We start from the raw sequence: 22,354 nt of genomic DNA, 5'->3' as shown, positions 1-22,354 counted from the left end.
GTTATGTTCTGGGGGTGGCTTGTAAAGGCAGAAAGGCCAACCCAGCACAAGCAGCCTTACCTTTTTGGAGCCATGTACCAAACAGGCCTTGTCCCCCCACCCCCAAGCTTATCAGGTTCTGGGGTGCTCTTTGAGATTTTGTGGGGTCATTCAAGTTCCTGTGAGAACTTGTGAGAGCATCCCTGAGCCTGGTAAGCAAGACAGAGACTTTAAAAGCTCTTACCATGCCAGGAAAAACCTGTGCAAAATAGCTTTAATTTGTGTGATTGATTTAATTTAATTTGTATGATTTAATACAACCTGTATGATTAATTTAATATAATCTTTGTTATTATGTCTTTAATTTGTGTGATTTCAACCGGACAGCCTTCAATTGCATAAAGTTGAAATTGCAGATGTTAAATGCACATAAGTTGCGATTTTACTGTACAAGTTATACAAAACAGTCAACTGAGGCATTTTCCATCAGAGAGCAACTCTGAACACAGAACATTGAGTAATAGGCATGTTCAAGTTTTTATCCAAGCACACAAATACTCCAAGCGAAGACAGGGGCGATCCCCCCCCCCCAAAAAAGCAAGTCCTTAAGAAAATTCAGCAGCATTTAGCATGAATTTCTGGGTATTCAGTTTTGCCCAATTTACACAAATTTGCAAAGCAGAACTTCCCCAAATACAAGGCATTTGTGAGTGCTTTCACTAATTTGTGTGGGGTTTTTCACACCTTACACCAGTACATGCATTTTGTACACATTACGTGACTGGAGAACTGCATTACAAAATTCAGAGATGCACACATTTCAAAGGCTTGCATGTTTCAGATCGCATGGTGTTTTGGAAGAAGGTAGATTAAGTAGATTTGCCTATACATGCAAAGTAAACCACATTTCTACCTCATCACTTCCAATCATACTTTGCAACAATGATACTATAGCTGAGGCAGCTTCAGCTTTTTTCCAGATTTTGTTTAGGGCTATGCTATAATATAGTCTCAGAAATAAACTACGCTGTCCCCTTGGCAAAGTGTGATGTCTCCTCCCACCTACAAAGATATTACCCTCCATTCATTCTGTCTAAAGTACAGTAGCTCAATAAACTGGGACATCTGCTAGTTAAGTCTGATGCTGATTACTTCCTGGTGAGATTTCTGGCACACTGAGAGACTGAGAAAGAGTGAATGAAGCAGGGCAACGTAAGTATATTCAGACGTATTTAATTTTATTTGGGGCTGATGATTAATTGATCCAATACACATCTTTGTAAAGGATACTGGTGTCCTCTCAAAGAGTCGCAGAGGGCTTTCCCCTTACTTTTGAATAGCCGGAACCCATTTTAAGGGCAGGTGGCATGGGAATCCTGAGTCTTTTACATAAGGAAGTGCCATCTGGCATAGGATTCCCTTTCTCGCCAATCTGGAGGTTTACTTGGACTTCCTAGACTGGGAATCAACCTCCTGATGATCACTATTATCCAGATAATCAGGACACCCTGATCGTTGGGAGCGATGTGGGTGAGTTTCTCATCAGTGGCACCTGGACAGTCCACCCAGAATCAACAACCACCTTACCACTGGTGGTAGGCCCAAGAGCCCCTTCTCCACCAGGGCCCACTACCAGAGGACCCCTTCCGTCATGGCATCTGGCTGAGCTGGCTTTGCAACAGGCATTATGTGTATTTTGTGTGTATTTTATGGAACTGAAGAGAGCGAAGAACTATGAATCACAGGGAGAATGTGTGTATGAACTTAAGAGTGCTTAGTTTATTATTTTACTTGTTATTTTGTTAATGTTGTTCATATTGCTTACAATATTAGATTATAAATGCTGCCTTGATTTGTTAATCATATAATAGGACTTGTGATATTTAGCTTTTTTTAGTTGTTGCTTTGTTAACAATGTTTTATAAATTGTACAGTCATACCTCGGGTTGAAGTCACTTCACGTTGAGCATTTTCATGTTATGCCCCTTGGTGACCCGGAAGTAATGGAAGGCGTTACTTCTGGGTTTTGCCGCTTGTGCATGCACAGACGCTCAAAATGATGTCATGTGCATGCTCACAAGCGGCAAATCGCGACCCGCGCATGCGCAGATGCGCAGTCGCGGGTTACATTCACTTCAGGATGTGAACAGGGCTCCGGAACGGATCCTGTTCGCATCCAGAGGTACCACTGTAATTGTTTCACTGGTTATTTGTTAATTATTCTATATGATTTATGTTGGATTACTTTATGTCATGTTATTTTTATTCATTACTGGAGCCCATGAGCAGCTGGAGGCTGCCATAAGCAACATTATTATACCAATGCTTTATGCATTCCTTGAGGAACGGGGACAGATCTGGATGCAAGCAGAGAAGGAATGGGTCCCTGCAATGGTGATGTGCAAAAGAACTAAGCCATGTTCCTACAATGCAAAGCCTATGGAAGGAACTACCTACTGAAGGAACCTTAGGCACCTGAGGAGAACTCATGCTTCAGCTGTGCTGCAGCCTGACTACTCCTCATGAGAGCCTCATCATAGTGACAATGTCAGCAGGAGGGACCTCTGCCTGAACTAGAGGAAAAGCAAAGAACCACAAGGACTCTGAGTACATATGCCAGCAAAGTATCATGACTTCATTATGGGTTGGTGGTAAAGGCTTCACCCCCCATCAGTGAGTTGAGCACTTGTAATATCTGACTTCACAATATTCGTAGCCTGGGCCCATTGACTTGTTGGTTTATGTCTGGGAAATGTTTGGGTTGAGAAAGGGGATGTGGTACATAGCTTGTAAAAGGAGATTAATCTTTGGAGTTTGGGTCTAGTGACACGTTGGTTTATTTCTGGGAATTGTTTGGGTTGAGAAAGGGAATCTTGTACACAGCATGTAAAAGAAGACTGATTGCAACTGTGGCTCCTTCTATGACTCAGTGTGTGGGATTAATGGTGTACGTGTTTCATCTGGCCTCAGATCTTGTCCTGTTTATCATCTGCTTAAAGAAGCAACTATTTGGTGGTTCTCTTGGTGCAGGGGGAATGGGGAGGTGTAACACTGCTTGAGTCAATGTACAAAGGGCTCTCTTAAAACTATTACATTCTCCACTGGCTCTACTGAAAGACCAGCAACAACCGGCCCCTCTATAATTTTTTCCATTCCTGCTGTTATCGGTAAGACCTCTATGACAAAGAATTGGTGCTTTCTCAGCCCTTTTCTTTTTTAGGTTGTGTCTTTCAGATTGTTGACCTGAGGGGAGGGATTGTCTTCTCAGAAGCCAAACAGGCCATTAGTGCTATTCCCACATGGTTTTATCAAACATGTGAGGGATTCATAGAAACAGATGGACGGGCCATAGCTCAGTGGAACTTCCTCTTTCTGTGTGTAGGGGAAAGTTTGTTATATTTGTCCAAATCTGAGAGAAGGTTGTTGGCTATTTTGATTTGTTTTTGTTGGTTGGTTTTTGCAGACATTTCAGCTATGACAACAGATCCAGTGAGAAGACAAAATGGAATAATAGCGTTCATTCTTCCAAATGGAGCTGACATAATTCAGGCAGGCCAGGGGATCCCTGCTACCATTGGGCAACAACCAGGAGTGGCACAATATATAGACGAGCAGCTTGGAAGCAACCAACCTGAGCGGAAGCGTTGGGTGAGGGAACTGGAGAAGAAAGTAAAAGTAGAGGCTAAGACTTTAGGGGTAAGTGCAGATGTCATCTGCTCTTGTTTCTGTCCCTGGTGATTTCAGCGGTCACCAGGAGCAATTGTCAGTTCAACACTTCAAATATGCAACAGGCAGAGCTCTCATATCATGAGCCAGTGTGGTGTAGTGGTTAGAGCATTGGACTAAAGCTAGGGAGCCCCAGATTGAACCCCCTCACTTGGCCATAGAGTTCAGTCACCATTTCTCAGCCTAAACTACTTGACAGGGTTGTTGTGGGGAGAAGATGGAGGGGCAGGGAGAGCCTAGAGAGAAGCACTTTTCTGGTGCTGAATGCCCATGTACAGGGAATGAATGAGGGGCAGCCTACCCTTAACTATATGATTTTAGGGAAACTCCAAGGATTTTCCTCCTGAGAGCCCCAGATATACAACGTACCTGCATACCTACTAGTTTGGAGGCAAAACAAGACAACCCCAATTAAGGAAGTGCTTTCTGCATTCTCAATTTTGTCTCCAGGAACGAGGAAGGACATTAAGTTTGTAAATTAAAAGAAAAAGCAGGTGTGTGTTTTTAAGCGCTAAGAAAGTATGGCAAGGTCCTGTGAACTTCTAGGACCCATGGAGCACTGAGGGAAGTGGAGCGAGAGAATGTTGAGGTTATCAACAGAAAAAATGGAGGAAATGGCTGGCTTGAGCCAATAGCAGAGTCAGGGAGGGTTAAGCTCTCTTGTGCCCACCTTCCGAACTACTGCAGCTGGTGGGCTTTTAAGCAGATCCTCTGTAGTTGTGCTGTCCCACCTCCAGCCCAAGGATCCTCCAGAAGGGAATTGCTGCCATGGGCATTATGTGCAAGTGCATTTTAATGAGCAGAACAGAGTGAAAGATTATGACTCATGGGGGTATGGAAAGTGTGTGTATGAACTTAACAGTGCTTAGTTTATTTTTTTGTTGCTAAAAGAAGCTTCAACCCATCTTCAAACCCAGACTCACACAAAGCTCATTAGAGCAGCCCATTCTGGGGGTAATCAGGGCATAAGGAACTGAGGGGAGATCTACAGACCTATACAGGCTCACTGCTGGCACACCAATCTAAGCACTGTCTTTTGTAAAGCCAGGTTGTAGAAAGTTATGTGTTGTTTCTCTTTGGTGACTGGGTTGAACTCATTTTCACTTTTTGTATTTCATCCGTATCAGAATTAGGAACGATCTATCTCTCAGTTTTTGTTCTCTCCGTTTCTTATTTTCCAGTCTTAAATTCTGTTCTCGCTATTTCTGAAGCAATTTGTGGGGGTTTTTATCTTTAAAAAATGCATGAAAATTGTGAATTGTATGCTGTTTTGTCTAATACACATATTTTAACTGATGTACACATTTTTGCAAGTCTCCTCATGTATAATACATTTGTGTGCGTTGTTTTCACTGATATGTTCATTTTATACATATCCCTTCTTCCAATATATGCTTTTTTGTAAACATTATTTGATTGGAGGACTGCATTGCAAAATTCAGAGAAGTGTTTTGATGCCCGTGTTGTTTCAGAAAGCAGTTTCACCTTTAAATATGAACTTAATCAAATTCCTATGTCCCAATCCCTTAGATTGAAAATTGGGTGTTCACATTTCTTGGCTCAAATCTGGTTAAGGAGAGATCCTCTTTTACTTTTGCAGTGATCAAAATACCTCATCTAGCTTTTGCTCAGGTGATATTTCCGGACTGTGCTAAAGAGTAAGCTCATATCAGTTTTATTGGTTTCTTTTAAATATTAATGCACAGTATTGTCAGGATTCATGCCCGAGGCAGCTAGCAATGATAAGAAATGCAAAAATGAAAATAAAACAGTGAAATGAAAATAGTAGCAAAAACTATCATTCTATATTTCCAGGTCTCTAGGAACAGTTTAAAAATAATATTGTTTGTGTATTTTCTTCCTACAGGCCATCCAGATCATAATTGGATTGATACAAATTGGCTTTGGGATAGTCTCATTTTTTCTTTTCGGCCCATACTATGCCCCTTTGGTCAATATGACATATTTTCCATGCTGGGGTGGAATATTTGTAAGTATCGTGTTCTTTGCCTCGCATTTAAGAATCCATCATGCTAAACTCTGGGACTTGGCAATTTTCAAAAACATTTCCTCATGTGTTCAAGTAAGGAGGCAGGTGGTGAAAGTTAACATAAAAGAATAGGAGCCCTTTGCTCCTATTTTGAAATGCCAGAACATTATTAGGGGTAATCTCTTTCCTTCGCTGTAATGCATTTGAGAGGTTTTTCTCTATTTAAGGTATTTATATGTTACTTAATATTCAACATTTCTGAGAGGTGTACTTAACATTTTTTAAATAAAATCCTTGAAAGAATAAGAATTGAATAGTAACAAAAAACTTTTCTCTTTTTATGCTTGTTCTCTTTCTTGTCTTGTTAAGGCTACATGTTTCTAGTGGATTTTATTTTATTTTATATAGTGAAGGTTTTGGTCATGGTCATATATACTAACAGCAACCTCAATTCTACAAGTCAGTGATGCAGATCTAGAAATTTTTGAATTGGTTCTGGAAAATGTTCTGAGGCAAACTGGGGTAATCTGCATTGGAAAATTTCCAGTTCCGAACAGATGCTTGAGATCTAATTTAGCATGCTGATTTGACAGTTGCTTAATAAACAAAACTGAACACTGTATTCTCTTGCATGTATAAGGAAGGGCCACATCTCAGTGTTAGAGCATCTGCTTTGCTTGCAGAAGATCCCAGATTTCAGTCTCAGCATCTCTAAGTATGGCTGGAGATGTCCCTTGCCTGAAATTCCGGAGAACTGCTCCCAGTAGATAATTCTGAACTAAATGAACCAAGGGTCTTACTTAGTATATAGCAGATTCCTATGTTCCGACTGTGTGTAGGGAAATGGAACCATCCATTCACAAGGTGGAGTTAGCAGGCTTACTGAAACCCCAAGGTTTTCAGCCAAGCATGCTGAGTAATCGCAGAATGTTGACTGGCTGTTGGGGGGAACAGGAAACCACATGGAGGATCAACGTGACTGCCTGGGGATGTGTAGACATGGCAGTTTAAAGTGGATTTGATGCATCCCATGTGTGCATGTTTTTGGGTGTCATCTGCACTCCCCCCCCCATTTGTTTCAATTTTTTCCAGTCCATGGACAAAAACGGATACAGGGGGGAAATCCAGCAAAAAAACACACATTGCGTGGCTGGGTTTTTTGTTTTTTATGTGTGTATTGACAGTTTGCTGGGTGACATCTGTCACCACACCCTCTACACTAATGAGGCATTGTGGCGATCACACAGGGTCCCCGGACGTTTGATGGTCTATTGATCCCTGTGCCACCACTGTGATTGCCTCCTCGCTGCCACCAACCCATTTCTCTCGGGTACACACGGAGTCCAGACAGTTGTTAACATTAACAAATAATCAAGTTTATTTTTATAAGCATGAACAGGTTTAAGGTTTCAGTTAATTTTTCTTGTCAGTTCCTTAATCTTAGTTTCCTAACAACTTCAAACTGATTATCCCAACTATCTATCTGACTCCACCTAACAGTTCCTCTCACTCTCTCACAACACAACTCGACCAACCCACAGACTTATCCTCCCTCTTCCTTCTCCAACTCCCAACTGACTTCCACACAACTCTAACTCTAACTCCTCCCCTTGGGCTCCCACTGGCCAATCACTTCACACTCATTTAACCCTTTCCTTATGACCCACCTAGGAGGGCAAACGCCACAGGCATGTGAGGCAAATGCCTCAGGCAGCAGAATCCATGTGGGCAGCAGATCCTGATCTAGAACTTTGCTCCTGATCTAGATCTTCACTTGCTCCTTCTTCCTTGGCAGGGAGGGGAGGCATTGTTTTGTGGTTTGCATCAGGTGCCAAAATGTTTTGCTGACAAGACTCCCACAGTACCAGGTTTTTCTAAGTAGAGAGTATTTTACTGAAAATTTGAAGTGAATTGATATGCATCTCCCCCCTTTTTTTGAACAGTTCATTGTTTCTGGATCCATCTCTGTGTCAAATACAAAACATAGGAACCGCAGTTTGGTGAGCTATATACCTTTTTCTCTTCTTCTGTAATATTGGATGTGGCCAGTATTGGTCATAATTTTTGTTTTTCTTATACCTCTAGATCAGCCTTCCCCAACTTGGTGCCCTCCATATGTTAGTAGACTATTCTGCACCAGTACTGCACCCTTGACCTTTGGCCATACTAGCTGGGGCTGATAAAAAATTTAATTCCAACATCATCTGGAGAGCACCAGGGCTGGATCTATACTCACTCTTTAAACGTTCCTAGAATGATGTTTTTTATATTCTAAAACAGAGGAGTATTTGGTTCCTCCACTTCTGTTTCTGCAGTCTACCCCAGTTGGCAAGGCTTACCAGGCATGGGCTGGATCACTCCCACGGAGATCCTCTGTGGGCCGGACAGGTGCAGCGCGATGCTGGAAATTGCGTCTGCACATGTCAGCTGCACCAAAAATCGCTTCTGCCCATGCCCAGATGCCGAAAATTGCGCCCTTGCAGATGCAATTTCCGGTGTCTGGATATGCGCAGAAGTGATTTTCAGAGCTGCGGAAGAGAGTCCCCTGGTTTAGCACAGCACGTGGGGACTCGCTGAGTGGGTGGCTCGGTTTGGGGGCAGCTCGGGGGGCAGTTAAACGGCCTCTGTGGGCCACTTCAGGCCCATGGGTCTTAGGTTGCCAACCCCTGGTCTACCCACTTACTTGACAGGGCGAACTCAGCAGTGTCACCTGGTGTCACATTTTAATAACACATTGTTGATGTTTTAAAAGAATGTCATATGGCTATATGATTATCATAACCCTTTTAAAACCCATTTTTAGCATTAAGAAACCACGAGTGTAGATGAGGGGAGGGGGGGTAGCACTGAAAAATGCAGGGAACAGTAAATTACCCAACGTATTTCATTGACAACCTTTCTTAGAGACACTGAAACAATAACAAACCATAATTCAAACAAAAATAGAACACAATTAGTACAGATTAAGGGCTAATTATATATAAGACATCTTCCATGTTTTGTAAGTTTTTTAAATGGTCTGATTATGGTTAGTGACTAAGACAGATTCCTGTCAGGCCCAGTAGCCACACCTGACATGAGCATTGGCTGGCCTCCACACACACACACCCTGTGTGTACTTTTTGGTATCCTGATTCTTCATATCACTCTTTCAGGTGAAATGCAATGTGGGAATGCATGTCACAAGTGCTACATTGGCAACAATTGGCATAATTCTGTACACAGCACAGTTGTGTATAAATCAACCCTATTTTTTCTATGGCTATCCCGGTCCTTATCCAGAGGGAACATTGGTAAGTGAGCAAGTCCCACAATAACTTTGATCATATAATATCATTATCATAATTTAATGTTGTAAGTTTGGGAGGTTTAGTTTGGATGTCATTTGAAGTGTCTCTTACAGCCCTGTGCCTCTTGATTCTAAGACTGATATTTGGCCAGGAGAGGATTAATAGAACAAGCAGGACTGCTGGATATTATCTTCATGGCCCTGGCAAGAGTGGTCAGTGCCCCCGTCTCTCAATCCATTGGTTCTATTGAAAGGAGAAAGCCATTTGGGGATCAGGACTTATTTCCTTCTCTGTTACCGTGTGTGTGTGTGTGTAAGGAAGCAGTAGCCTGTCAGTCTTGGAACTGGGCTATAAATGCACAAGAGGCCTGATCTTCTTTCTGTGAGAATCCAGTGTTATCACTGTAAACCAAACGAAGCGGGACCTTGACTTGTATATTTGTGTGAAGAGATAAATCCTGTCCACTTCCACTGATCATCATTTCAAAGAAACCAAACCCAAGGTATGCCCAGGGATTAGGGATGGAGAAATCTGTCTGTTTCAGTTTCTCATTTTTCCAGTCTTAAGTCCAGTTCACCACATTTCCTTATCAAAAGAGGACCCACCTCGATATTAAAAGGCCAGAGAGAATCACATAATTGTCTGGTTAGGTCCTTTCCAGGTTCACACCGGGAATATATTAATAAATGTTGGGATGGAATTAAGAACCGTCCTACGGAAATCAATTGAGAAATCAATATTTTAATCCAAGGTTGAGCAGCCATCCCATTCCCAGTATTCAAACTTGATGGTGTTATTAGCTAGTGGTTGGGTTTTCTGATGTCTGTATCCTTGCGCTTTGCCACGTCAAACTTTGGTAAGTGTGTATACGATTGTAGCGATAGTCTCATAGCCACACTGGGTCTTTCACATGGAAATGGAGAGTTTTCTTAGAACCTCTTTCCACCCCTTCTCCCTACTATAAGGCAAGTAGAAACTGAACAGAGATGTCTCCAGATAGGCAACCTCCTGGGTTGGTGTTTCAGAAATAATTTTCAGGTGGCTGCCTCTCATCTCATGCCACCATGTTGTTGTTGTTTAGTCGTTTAGTTGTGTCCAACTCTTCGTGACCCCATGGACCAGAGCATGCCAGGCACTCCTGTCTTCCACTGCCTCCCGCAGTTTGGTCAGACTCATGTTTGTGATTCATGCCATCATATGTCACCTCAAAATTATTTCTGAAACACCAACCTGGAAGGATGCCTATCTGGAGACATCCTTGTTCAAAAACAGCCAAGTCCCTTTGTTGGCTGAAAGTTAGAAACTGGGGAGAAGAGAGGAGGTTCTGTTGATGAGGAAAGACACAGAGATATGTAGTGTAGGATATTCTCCCATTTTAATTCTCATAATGCCAGGTACTGCACAGTCTCAGTAGTGGACTTACTTCCTGATGTCTTACTATTCAGGCTAGTGCATTCATTTTAGAAAGTTTCTGTCCTACCCTTTCACAGAGGCATTTTTTTTTAATTCGTTAATTTTTACATTTATATCCCACCTTTCCTTCAAGAAGCTCTCCTCAGACCCATTTTATCCTCACGACTGATTTACCGATATAAGAGTTGTCATTTCACCTGCTTCTCTGTTCTGCAGCTTTTCAACAAAGTAGGTAATGGGTTTTGTACTGTGCATCTCCTGTTCTGCTTGCTGGAGTTCTGTATCACCGTTCCAACAGCACATTTCGGGTGTCAGGCAATCTGCTGTAACAAGATGGTAAGCATTTGTTTTAGAAAGCTGGTAAGATGAAAATGCCTGGGCTAGACAATATGATACTGTTGATCTACAAATCTCATGATTCCTGACAAATGGCCATGCTGGCTGGGGTTGGTGGGAACTTCTTCTTCTTCGGCAATCATTCGTAGCTGAGTAAGATTGTCTTCCATAAACACGGTTTTAACAATGAATCCATAAGTGACTGTGGAGGCCAATTCTGGATCCGCACGTCCTTCCACAGTGGGGACATTGGTTTCCGGGCGGGAGTTGATCATGGTGTGGATTTGCCAAGCGTACCTGATGTTGGAGATTCATTTTTTTTTTAATGATATTTATTACTTTTAAAACTTACAATAAAGAAGAAAAAGAAAAAAGGAACAAAAGAAACAATACAATATAAACAATACAAAACACAACCTTAACACCTAAACACAATAAACTAAACAGAACAAAACAAAAGCAATTTAAAAACACACATCATACCTTTACCATAATCTATCTTTCATTCCCTTGTTTCATTGACCTCCTCTCACCTCCCTTTTTGTATTCCACTTCTATAAGTTATCTTAGCAAATCCTTTATCTTAAGATATTTTTAATCTTATTCCCCATTAAAACTAATATACCTATTTACACTTAATCTCTTAAAACATTTCCACTAAGGCCAAAAAATTTCATTCCAAGATTTTTCTATCCCTCATTAAATTTTACAATTTACAAAATTTCCCTATATAGACTTTAAGTTGGAGATTCATTCCCTGTGTCTGCAGTCATGGGATTGTTGTCTATCACATGACGGTGTATGTTTTCATCCCACAGTGTGGGTAGTGACAAACATAGGATGTTTTGGTATTACTGTGTTCCGTGAAGTGGGACTATTGTCCTTTGTTTTCTCTCTCTTTGCTGTCTGATGAGAAAGAGGTAGGAGCTAAGTCAAAATGCTCTGAGTGTATTATATGTAAATAAAGTAGATTAGCCAAAATGCTGTGCTATTGGTTCTGTTACGCAAACTGCGAATACTCTGTGGATCCCTAAGTGTGCCAATGCCTTTTGGCATAGTCGCTGTGATTTTTGGGCAAAAGAAAGCTTTTGAAGCTCCCGAACGATCGACCAGGAGGGAGAGAACATGCCAGTCGGGCATATGTCTCTGACAAGGTCCTACACGAGAGTAGGACACTCCTAACACCTTCCTCTTAGCACGTTTCTCCCTTGCATCCTGAGTTCAAGTGTCTTCAAAGCCCATGACACCTTTGGTAAAGGCTATTCTCCAACTGGAGCTCTCGCAAACCAGTGTTTCCCAGTTGTCAGTGTTTATACTACATTTTTTTAGATTTGCCTTGAGACAGTCTTTAAACCTCTTTTATTGACCACCAGCATTACGCTTTCCATTTTAAAGTTCAGAATAGAGTAGTTACTTTGGAAGACTGCAGCCCAACAGCATCTAGAGGAAACCACACCTGAGCTATGCAAACAAATGAACCTGAATGAAAAATGCTGCTATGCATTTGTAGCTTCCTCAGAAACTTCAGCTGGTATCTGTGGTGTGATACTAGCTTAAAGGGGGAATGGGAAAGAGGGTATATATCCACCAGAAGAGGCACTTCCACTTCTACATCTGTGGCTCCCGGGGTTTCATACTTACTGAATCAGACATGGGGAACCTGATGTGGCCAGTACACCAGTTCCTTATCTCTCATACTTCTTGTGGGCCAAATCTGACAGGTAGATGGGAGTGCCAACCTGTCAATCACCTGATGTCACATTGATGTCAGGTGATGATCGCCCGGACTTCAAAGCAAGATGTAGAGCTTGCAAAGGGCCTTTCACCATGCTTTGAAGTGCCACTGATAAGCAGGCTTGAAGTCATCACCTATCAGCTGGTGGGCAGTGACTTCAAACCTGCTTTCCTTGAGGGTCAGTTACTGTATATGATTAATGTCACACACACACCATCAGCTGTGGGCTCATCAAGCCTGCTTTCTGCACAGAATGAGGTTTTTTTCCCAACCCCCCCCCCATTTTCCAAATTATTACAAATCAAACCAAATTAATCTAATTTAATGCAATTTCTTAAAATCAGGTTTCCCACTCCTCTTCCAAACATATGATCATCATCATTTCCTCACATAGCCACATAATTTCTTATTTAGAGTCCAGTTGACATCCTTCACTTGACGTTAAACCATTCTTCCAGCTGGTCACTTATTTCACGTTACAAACAGCATCTCTGTTACATCTTATGAATAAATAATCCATTTCACATGTCCTTCATATACATTGTTGTTCCAGACCTGGTGTGCTGTGAGAGTTAATGACTATCTTCTATTGTTCAGTTCCATTGTTCAGTTATTTGCAGTGTTTATCTGGATCATACAGGGTCACATTCCATTCCTTCCACTGTTTATCAACTAGCATATGAGCTGCAGCCATTAATAACGCACGGAGTGCATATCCAAACTCCGCCATTAAAATCCCACTCTGGAGTTCTTCCTCAGCACACAGTTAAAAACAAGATCTCTTCTCAAATTCAGCCTAGTCCAATCAAGGATTAATTTTAAATAAAGTCCATTCAGCCTCTGTTGAGGGGAAAGGGCATAGTAAAACCTTGTTAAATTCCCCGTTGAGCATAAATCAAAAGCCTCCTCCCTCTTCTCCGAAGTAACAAACAGAATAACAAAGCAGTGGCTACACACATCCTTTTGTAGTGAAGGACAGGAAAAAAGGAGACCATTTGAAAACCATAAGAAAGCATAAGAAAGCACAGAGCAGTTTGTCCTCCCCCTTCCTTTTCTGGCTGTTGTAAGGATTCTCAAGCTTCAAATAAAATGTTCAGATACCTTCAAAGAGCCATGCCCAGTCCTTTCAGCAGCTGACTGATTACAGCCCATTAGCATATGTTGGTCCAGGAGCGCCTCTTGATTAATGCCAGTTGTCTGAATTATGGAGAAACCATGCTGGAGACAGAGGCTCATCCATGGCAGGGACACACTCCCAGGTCACACCCGCTCTGCCTTTCAAGTTGGTAGATATGGGCTTGAGTGACACAGCGGGATGCAGTGAGCTCCCCAGACCCCACTGGAGAACATTGCTAGGATTTTTGCCTCATAAATCCTGGCTTCCCTCTGTCTGAACCTCCTCGCTGCCTGCAGAGGGCAGCGAGGAGCAACCACCATTGTTTGGTGACGTAGCCAGAAAACCTCTGCATGGATTGTTTTTATCTGCTGTATGCTTTTTACATTTTTATGTACACTGTTTAGAAACACCAGCAATCACTTAAATACATAATAAGAATCATGTGCATTTTTGAGAATGTGTGGTGTGGAAGGAGATACCTACAAATGAAGATGTGTGGCATCAGCCATGCAGTTTGTAATAATTTGGGATAATTACTTTAATGAAGATAAATGTCTTGGCACTGAAGACAGGGTCACCATGATGATGCCAGTGATGAAAATAAGTTCTTGGAATGATCTACCTCCTCTGTGTTTCAGGACATGGATCTTGTACCCATTGTTATCGTTGGAGATGATGTGGCCCCTGCTGAAAACAATCCAGCTCCACCAACTTATTCTGATATAATGCTTTCTCCAAGTGTTGATGGTTAGTAAAGAGAGACAGGTTATGGGAAGTTCTTCACCAGAAATCAAGCTGAAGTAAAATTCCAGAAATAAAATAATATTGATTCTGCTCAATACCTGCAATTATGTCTATATCTGTCTTCCAGATCTAACAAGGCTGGATAATTGGGGGGGGGGGTCCATTTAAACTCAGACCCAGATTCCTCTAGACACCAGAACAATCTCTAATGGCTCCATTTTGGGTTCCTCTACTGTAGCTTCTTTCTCATTCCCTGACTTCTCATGTTCTATGGATGCTGTTGCCTTTCATAGTCCCTAATTTGGGGCTGATTCTACTTTATATTCAAGGCCACCAGGCATCATGGAAAATGTAGTTCCACATCTACCATCCCTAGACTCTGCTGCACTTGCTCAGAAAGGATCTAATGAAAGCTCTACTACCTATATAACTCCCCACCATGTAGCAGCATCAAGGGTTGCAATGAAAGCTTGAAAGTGTAGTTCCCATGTTCCCTAGTTTCCCTATACACTACTGTTCATGCACATGACTGCAGCCAGTGATGTGGAATTTTGTGTATGGGCAAAAGTTCAACAATGTGAAATCTCACATGCCATTTTATGGTACAGATTTTCTGCCCCTATCTTCTGCTTGTGAGAATCAGATAAAAATGACTGAAACCATAGCCTGGGGGGGGGGCGAGGCATCCACAAAACTTTCGCGGTGGGTGCCTGGCTGGGTGAACCAACGTGTCATACGCTGCAGTGGGGCACTCCATCAGGCACCCACAATGTTGAGCAGAACTCAGTGCACCTGACCAAAACACATACATCCTTTGAAATTCTCACTTATATGAAATTGGTGATGCAGTTCTCCAACTAATGAATGCTTACAAAACTGCATATTTTAGGGGAAAGTGCATTTTAATCTGTGCTTTTTCCCTAGAAAAACAGGTTCTGATACTCACAATGAAGTTGTTACAGTAAGTTCCACACTTTTTAACAACAACAAAAAGAGGTGTTGGTACCGCATACCCTTGACTACCCCCCCCGGGGGGGGGACATTGATTAAAATGGATATATTTGTGAAAATCAAATAAAAATGCATTATATTCGGAGCAATTGCTGGCAAAAATGTAAACACTAGTCAAAACTGCATACAATAAGCATGTTTATTAGGAGAAATTCACACTAGAATACTGAAGAATGTTCCTGAGGATTTTCTTAATGTGGATTGCTGCAGAAATGTGGAGAAATGAATTTCAGATTAAGATAAAGAGAAACTGAGGGAACAGAAATTGTCAGATCCTTCTATCCGTCACCATTAGTTTATTTATCTCATCTAAGTCTACAAGTAGAAAGGGGGAAAATGAGCAGTTAATTGGAAAATAAATACAGTGGTACCTCGGTTTACGAACTTAATCAGTTCCGGAAGTCCATTCTTATACCGAAACCGTTCTTAAACCGAGGCGTGCTTTCCCTAATGAGGCCTCCCACCACCGGTGCTCTTCCATAATTCGGTTTCCATTCTTAGACTGAGGTAAAATTCGCAAACCGGGATACGAACCGGGATACTTCCGGTTTTGCAGAGTTTGTAAACCTAACCGAACAGGAATGTTCTGAAACCAAGGTACCACTGTATGGTGAGATGAAAAAAGAACATCTCTGAATAGGCAAAGAATCATTGCTCAAATAGAGCTGGGATAGAGTAAGATGTCCTCCTTCATTAAGGAGGATCTAAAACTATCGCATCTATTTTCAGTAAACCAGCTTACTTGTTTTCACAGAGCATAGTGCCACCAGTATCACAAAAAGTTGCTAAACGTGCTTAGATGCCTGCACCTCCCTGGACAAGTTCTGATGGACACAGACTCTCCTGTATTTGGGGCCTTAATCGCTGGTGGGAAATGAAGCTGTCTCTCCAATGCTTGCCTCTTTCGCAGCTCCACAACAGGCTATAGGCAAGGCTCGATGTAAATACTGCAGGCTCTTGCCCAGACTGTTCCAGAGCTGTGAGGCAGGCATGTGGGAAGACAGCTTCATCTTCTTCCAAGGACCATAAATCCAGCAAAGTGTTTAATAGGCTCCCCTGTGCATGGCACTTCAGCTGAAGGACTCAAAATTTGTTTTTCCAAGTGTCTGCCTATCCTCTCTCCACTAGGTAGGATAGACTCGTAGGAGCTCATAGAAGCAAGAACGAGGACAACAAAACCAGTCAAGAGAACCACAACTTCTAAAAGATGTCGAAGAAGCTGGATCTTAGCCGATTATAAACATGGAGCAAACATGAGTACAGTGGTACCTCAGGTTACAGACACTTCAGGTTACAGACGCCTCAGGTTACAGACTCCGCTAACCCAGAAATAGTACCTCGGGTTAAGAACTTTGCTTCAGGATAAAACAGAAATCATGCGGCGGCGGCAGCGGGAGGCCCCATTAGCTAAAGTGGTACCTCAGGTTAAGAACAGTTTCGGGTTAAGAACGGACCTCCAGAACGAATTAAGTTCTTAACCTGAGGTACCACTGTATACAGCTGAGGTGAGAAGTGAACATGTTGAAGACAAGTGTGATTCCACCTGCCTGGCTCCACCCCTGACCACCACACATATTGAAACGAAAATGGGACTAGGACTTTTCACATCTGTTACTATACATGCGTAAACTCAAAGGGCAAGAAGTTTTCTTTTAAGGGGGGTTGAATTAGACAACACAGCAGCACTCAGTTGCTGGCTTGAGCACAGATTGGGGACGAAAGGGTACTTGACATCCCAAGAGACACACTGAGGCTCTTAGTTTCAAAGACTCACTGCCCTGGGAGGCTGGAGAATCAGAGCACTTGGCAGGCACACATCAGGGGCCAAGCCCCCCGAACCACAGTTCAAATACATGTTGCATCCAAAAGTGTCAAAGAAAACTGAACCATCCGTTTCAAGAAATGGTTTGGCATTGGAATCTGGGAGCTAAGAGTGGCTGTTTGAACATTTCCTAGCCCAACACACGATTTGTATAATTAGCAAATAATTTGCATATCATGCAAATTAGTCTGCCCAGATTTGGGGAACTAGTATATGGCAATTTTTGTTAAGGTGTACTTGGTTCCCCACCCCCACCCTTCAGTCTAAGGGTGCTTCTAGATGGGTGTTTATGGTGAGATCAGTGTCCCTCATGCAAGTTTTCCATAGCACTCACATGACATCATCAGTTAGCCTATATTTTTAACCCATCTAATCCAGATTTACCCTTTCGGGAGGGGAATCCTGTTGCCAACAACACATTTATGATATTTAAATAACCTGCTTGTGATCTTAAGCCTTCACCTGGCTGAGCCTACTATAAGTTTCTAGTGTTTTTCCTGTAGGACATTTTCTAGAAAATGTCAGGTGTGGCAACTGTGGTTCCTGCACATATTTTTAAAAGCCATCCTGCTTCCACTTTAGTACCACCTGAAGCACTACTTTCACTTCTTATTATTTCTTGGTGAGATTGTACATATGCTTGGAGGCTGAGAACAAACACAAGAAGAAATGTTAAATCAGTACTTTCAGAGGAAGTCAAATTAATTTTCATCTAGGGCATAGCTCTGCAAGGTTTGAATAACAGGGTGTTTTGACCACATTTAGAAGCCTCTATCTTCTATAGAACAGAAGCTGCCTGCTCCTGTCTGAGTGTGCAGAAAATTCAATTCAACATATCAACTTATGGGTGAGGATTATCTCACTTCCACCCGCCCTACTCTCAATTATAGCAGACTGTCATAACAGACAGTAAATAACGTTTGAAATTATACAATTCCAAAAAAGGGAAAAGAAAGAATTAGAACAGATAACATTACCTTCTTTTGCAAGATGTTGCATAAGCTATATTGTAACAAGAGATTCCAGAAGTCTTGGCACTTTAGAGCTTGTGTTCTTTTGGAATGAGGCACAGCGGAGATGAGTGTCTTTAAGAAATATGGTTTATTTTACACATATTTACACCTGAAGCCTTCAATGGAACAGAGGAAGAACATTACATTCCAAGAGTGTGCTTTGGTGCTCCTCTCTTGCTTCAGCAAGCTTGCGTCCAAAGCAGAGCAGCCGCCAGTCATGGCCCCCAGCCTCATGGGGCAGCCTCTCACAGCCAGCGCACATGAAGTTCTGCCTACTTCCTACATCTTGTTCTCAGCAGCCTTTGTAGAAAACAACTCCTCCCCTTCTGCTTCCAGTCTCTCTGTAACCTCCATTTCAAAAGCCTCTCGCAAAGGGCACCGCTCCCTGTGGTGACTCATATTCCCTGCTACCCTGGCAACTTCTCCCTGTGTGCTTGGCAGAGCCTTCTTCCTGGCTGATGGCATGCAGCCCATCAGCACCAGTGTTGCATCAACAAACCACCCCCAGCAAGTCATCTGAAGGCTCATGAAGAAGTTATCCTGGTGTTAAGCCCAGCCCTTGATAAATTCATCAATATATGAGTCTGCTCAATGTCTGACCCTTCACTGAACGTAGAGATTAGGGGAGGGGGGTCTGCCCTCCCCAAACTCATAACAACATGGTATCTTATGCTGCATCTTATTATTTCAGTGCCTAAGAAACCAGGTCCATGTTTATCATTCTCAAGCGAATCTCTTTGGAGAGGCATCAGATTGGGAAATAACTAGTCTGGTCCAAGAACATTCCTTATGTATGTTGTTATGATTACGATTACACAGTCTCACTAGACAATTCTCTTTTGCAAGAGTAAACTTATGCTGCTTCTGAATGATTTAATAGAATTAGCGATCTTGGCTAACGATATTGGATGTTGTGTTAGCTGTTTCACCAGGGAGTCATCTTCAGGGATGGGATGGTGGAAGAGGAGACCTGCAAATGTGTCTTTGCAGAGAAGATTTATATGCTATCATGCTCTCCCTGTCAACATCTGCCTGCATCTTTCCACCACAAACTGAAAATGCTTTTGTCTGGACAACCTTCTATCATATAACATCTTTCTGTTTTAGTGCTACTAGTTTTTAATGTGTAAAATCTTCCAACCTCTGTGTGACATATTTTAATAACCTGTACATTTATGATTATACTGCACCTTGTTTTGTTTTGTTTTTACCGCTTCTCCTGTTAGCTTCTTTGGGTTAAATACTGGAAGGAATGGCATATGTATTCTTATTATGGATGGATGAAAAAATTTAAAGCCTATCAAATTCACATTTTCCAAAATGATATAAGAACCAAAAGCAAAAACAAAAACAACCACGGTCATCCTTCAGAATTCACACTTTTCTAAATTTTGTGGTGCACTTCTCCCCTCAAATAATGCATATAAAAATGTATATATTAGGGAGAAATGTGCATTAAAATATTAGTGAAATTGCTATATAAAAAATTATTATATTATGAGAAATGTTTCGCAAAAATGTGTACCTTAATCAAAACTCATAAAAAATGTGTATATTATGAGAAATTCGCACTAAAATGTTGCAATATTTTCATGAGTATTTAAAAAACAAATGTGAACTGAAATTAATATTAGAAATATAAGACACTGAGAGAACTGAAATGTTCAAATCCATCCTTCTGTTACAATCTCATGGTTGACACATTCCCACTAAATATGAGTTTATTTGTTGACATTCATGATTATTTGCTATGTTTGGTACAAATATGAACCTTGTGTTCCACTATGGAATATATAGACACCCATCATTGTTTCTTAAGCTTTCTATTATGATTATGATTTTATTATCTTGTAATTTTATTCTTCTTGCTTTTATGACTGTTCTTATTATTACTCTTAGCCTGATGTTATGTTATGTTTGTTTGTTTGTTTGTTTGAATAATAATAACAATAATAAAGATAAGATAAGAAAGAAAACAGAGTAAGTAGTTCAAAATAAGACATTCAAAATAGCTTGGGTCTCAGTCTTCAGGTTTCAGATTGCCTATGCCATAAAGTAGCATCATTCCGTGGAACAGTTGGGAAGGGGAGATAATACCATCTCCCTCCAACCCACCCACCCACCAGAACGCTGTGCTGTGTGGAGGAGGACAAACTTAAACACATTCCAGGATTCCAAAAAAATAGACCAGAGGCATTTGTACTTCATCCAGCAGAGCTTTACTGCTACTGAAGGCAAATGAGCATAATGGTCACAAATCCAATACATTCAGGATTGGCACATAAAAAATCCAGTTGCAGCACTTACAAAAACTTATAAACTTATAACAAGGCTAAAACTTAACACTAAGCATACTATGTACACAACACCACATCAGAAGGAAGAGAGATAGAAAGTGAGTGAAAGCCCAGGCTCCTTCTGGCCTCACTATTATAGTCAACATGACCTTGACAGAAAGATAACAGAAGCAGTTTAAACTAGCTGTACAGTACTCAGTTTCTCAGAAGGGATAACCCAAACAACAGAAGCCTTCTGCCTGTTTCTTTCACATAGAAAGAAACCTTCTGGAACACTCTTAAATTAATCAGAACAGGAAAAATCTCTACACATCAGATCCATTACTAAGAAATGCAAGCTGTCCCACAGAATTATGTTGTTGTCAAGCTGCATTGTTCTGGGGCACTAGAGAAATTTCAGCTTGGCCCTAGGCAGAATGAAGGAGACAGAGGAGCACTGGTGATTCCCCTAGAATCATAGAATCATAGAATCATAGAACTGGAAGAGACCACAAGGGCCATCGAGTCCAACCCCCTGCCAAGCAGGAAACACCATCAGAGCACTCCTGACATATGGTTGTCAAGCCTCTGCTTAAAGACCTCCAAAGAAGGAAACTCCACCACACTCCTTGGCAGCAAATTCCACTGTCGAACAGCTCTTACTGTCAGGAAGTTCTTCCTAATGTTTAGGTGGAATCCTTTTTCTTGTAGTTTGGAACTATTGCTCTGTGTCCGCTTCTCTGGAGCAGCAGAAAACAACCTTTTTCCCTCCTCTATGTGACATCCTTTTATATATTTGAACATGGCTATCATATCACCCCTTAACCTCCTCTTCTCCAGGCTAAACATGCCCAGCTCCCTTAGCCGTTCTTCATAAGGCATCGTTTCCAGGCCTTTGACCATTTTGGTTGCCCTCCTCTGGACACGTTCCAGTTTGTCAGTGTCCTTCTTGAACTGTGGTGCCCAGAACTGGACACAGTACTCCAGGTGAGGTCTGACCAGAGCAGAATACAGTGGCACTATTACTTCCCTTGATCTAGATGCAATACTCCTATTGATGCAGCCCAGAATTACATTGGCTTTTTTAGCTGCCGCGTCACACTGTTGGCTCATGTCAAGTTTGTGGTCAACCAAGACTCCTAGATCCTTTTCACATGTACTGCTCTCAAGCCAGGTGTCACCCATCTTGTATTTGTGCCTCTCATTTTTTTTGCCCAAGTGCAATACTTTACATTTCTCCCTATTAAAATTCATCTTGTTTGTTTTGGCCCAGTTCTCTAATCTGTCAAGGTCGTTTTGAAGTGTGATCCTGTCCTCTGGGGTGTTAGCCACCCCTCCCAGTTTGGTGTCATCTGCAAATTTGATCAGGATGCCCTTGAGTCCATCATCCAAGTCGTTGATAAAGATGTTGAATAAGACCGGGCCCAAGACAGAACGCTGTGGCACCCCACTAGTCACTCTTCTCCAGGATGAAGAGGAACCATTGATGAGCACCCTTTGGCTTCGGTCAGTCAGCCAGTTACAAATCCACTGAGTGGTAGCATAGTCAAGACCGCATTTTACCAGCTTCTTTACAAGAATATCATGGGGCACCTTGTCAAATGCTTTGCTGAAATCAAGGTAGGCTACATCCACTGTGTTCCCTTCATCTACCAGGCTTGTAATTCTGTCAAAAAACGAGATCAGGTTAGTCTGACATGACTTATTTTTCAGAAATCCATGCTGACTATTGGTGATCACAGCATTCCTTTCTAGGTGCTCACAGAATCTTCTGCTCCAGAATCTTCCCTGGTATTGATGTCAGACTGACTGGGCGGTAATTATTTGGGTCCTCTCTTTTCCCCTTTTTGAAAATAGGGACAACATTTGCCCTCCTCCAGTCTGCCGGGACTTCGCGTGTTC

General features: G+C 41.8%; 1 protein-coding gene across 4 annotated transcripts; it reads left to right on the top strand.

Annotated features, from left to right (window-relative positions):
- The first annotated feature begins 174 nt into the window (after positions 1-174).
- Positions 175-14,409, top strand: LOC309351622 (membrane-spanning 4-domains subfamily A member 8-like). Of its 4 annotated transcripts, none has more exons than XM_081879413.1 (7): positions 175-191; positions 1,084-1,191; positions 3,443-3,675; positions 5,573-5,695; positions 7,639-7,695; positions 10,615-10,734; positions 14,225-14,409. In XM_081879413.1, exons 3-7 carry the CDS (start codon positions 3,454-3,456, stop codon positions 14,336-14,338), a joined length of 636 nt encoding a protein of 211 aa, XP_081735539.1. In that variant the 5' UTR covers positions 175-191; positions 1,084-1,191; positions 3,443-3,453; the 3' UTR covers positions 14,339-14,409. The 4 variants fall into 4 exon arrangements, with proteins under 4 accessions (XP_081735539.1, XP_081735536.1, XP_081735537.1 ...); XM_081879410.1 differs by lacking the exon at positions 175-191 and adding an exon at positions 8,851-8,988; XM_081879411.1 differs by lacking the exons at positions 175-191; positions 1,084-1,191 and adding exons at positions 1,248-1,509; positions 8,851-8,988.
- The last annotated feature ends 7,945 nt before the right edge of the window (positions 14,410-22,354 follow it).

This window comes from Podarcis erhardii (genome assembly GCF_964252035.2).
Source record: "Podarcis erhardii genome assembly, chromosome: 1".
NCBI classification, from domain to species: domain Eukaryota; kingdom Metazoa; phylum Chordata; class Lepidosauria; order Squamata; family Lacertidae; genus Podarcis; species Podarcis erhardii.
Note: the sequence above shows the minus strand (reverse complement) of the source record. Positions and strands in the feature narration are given on the sequence as shown.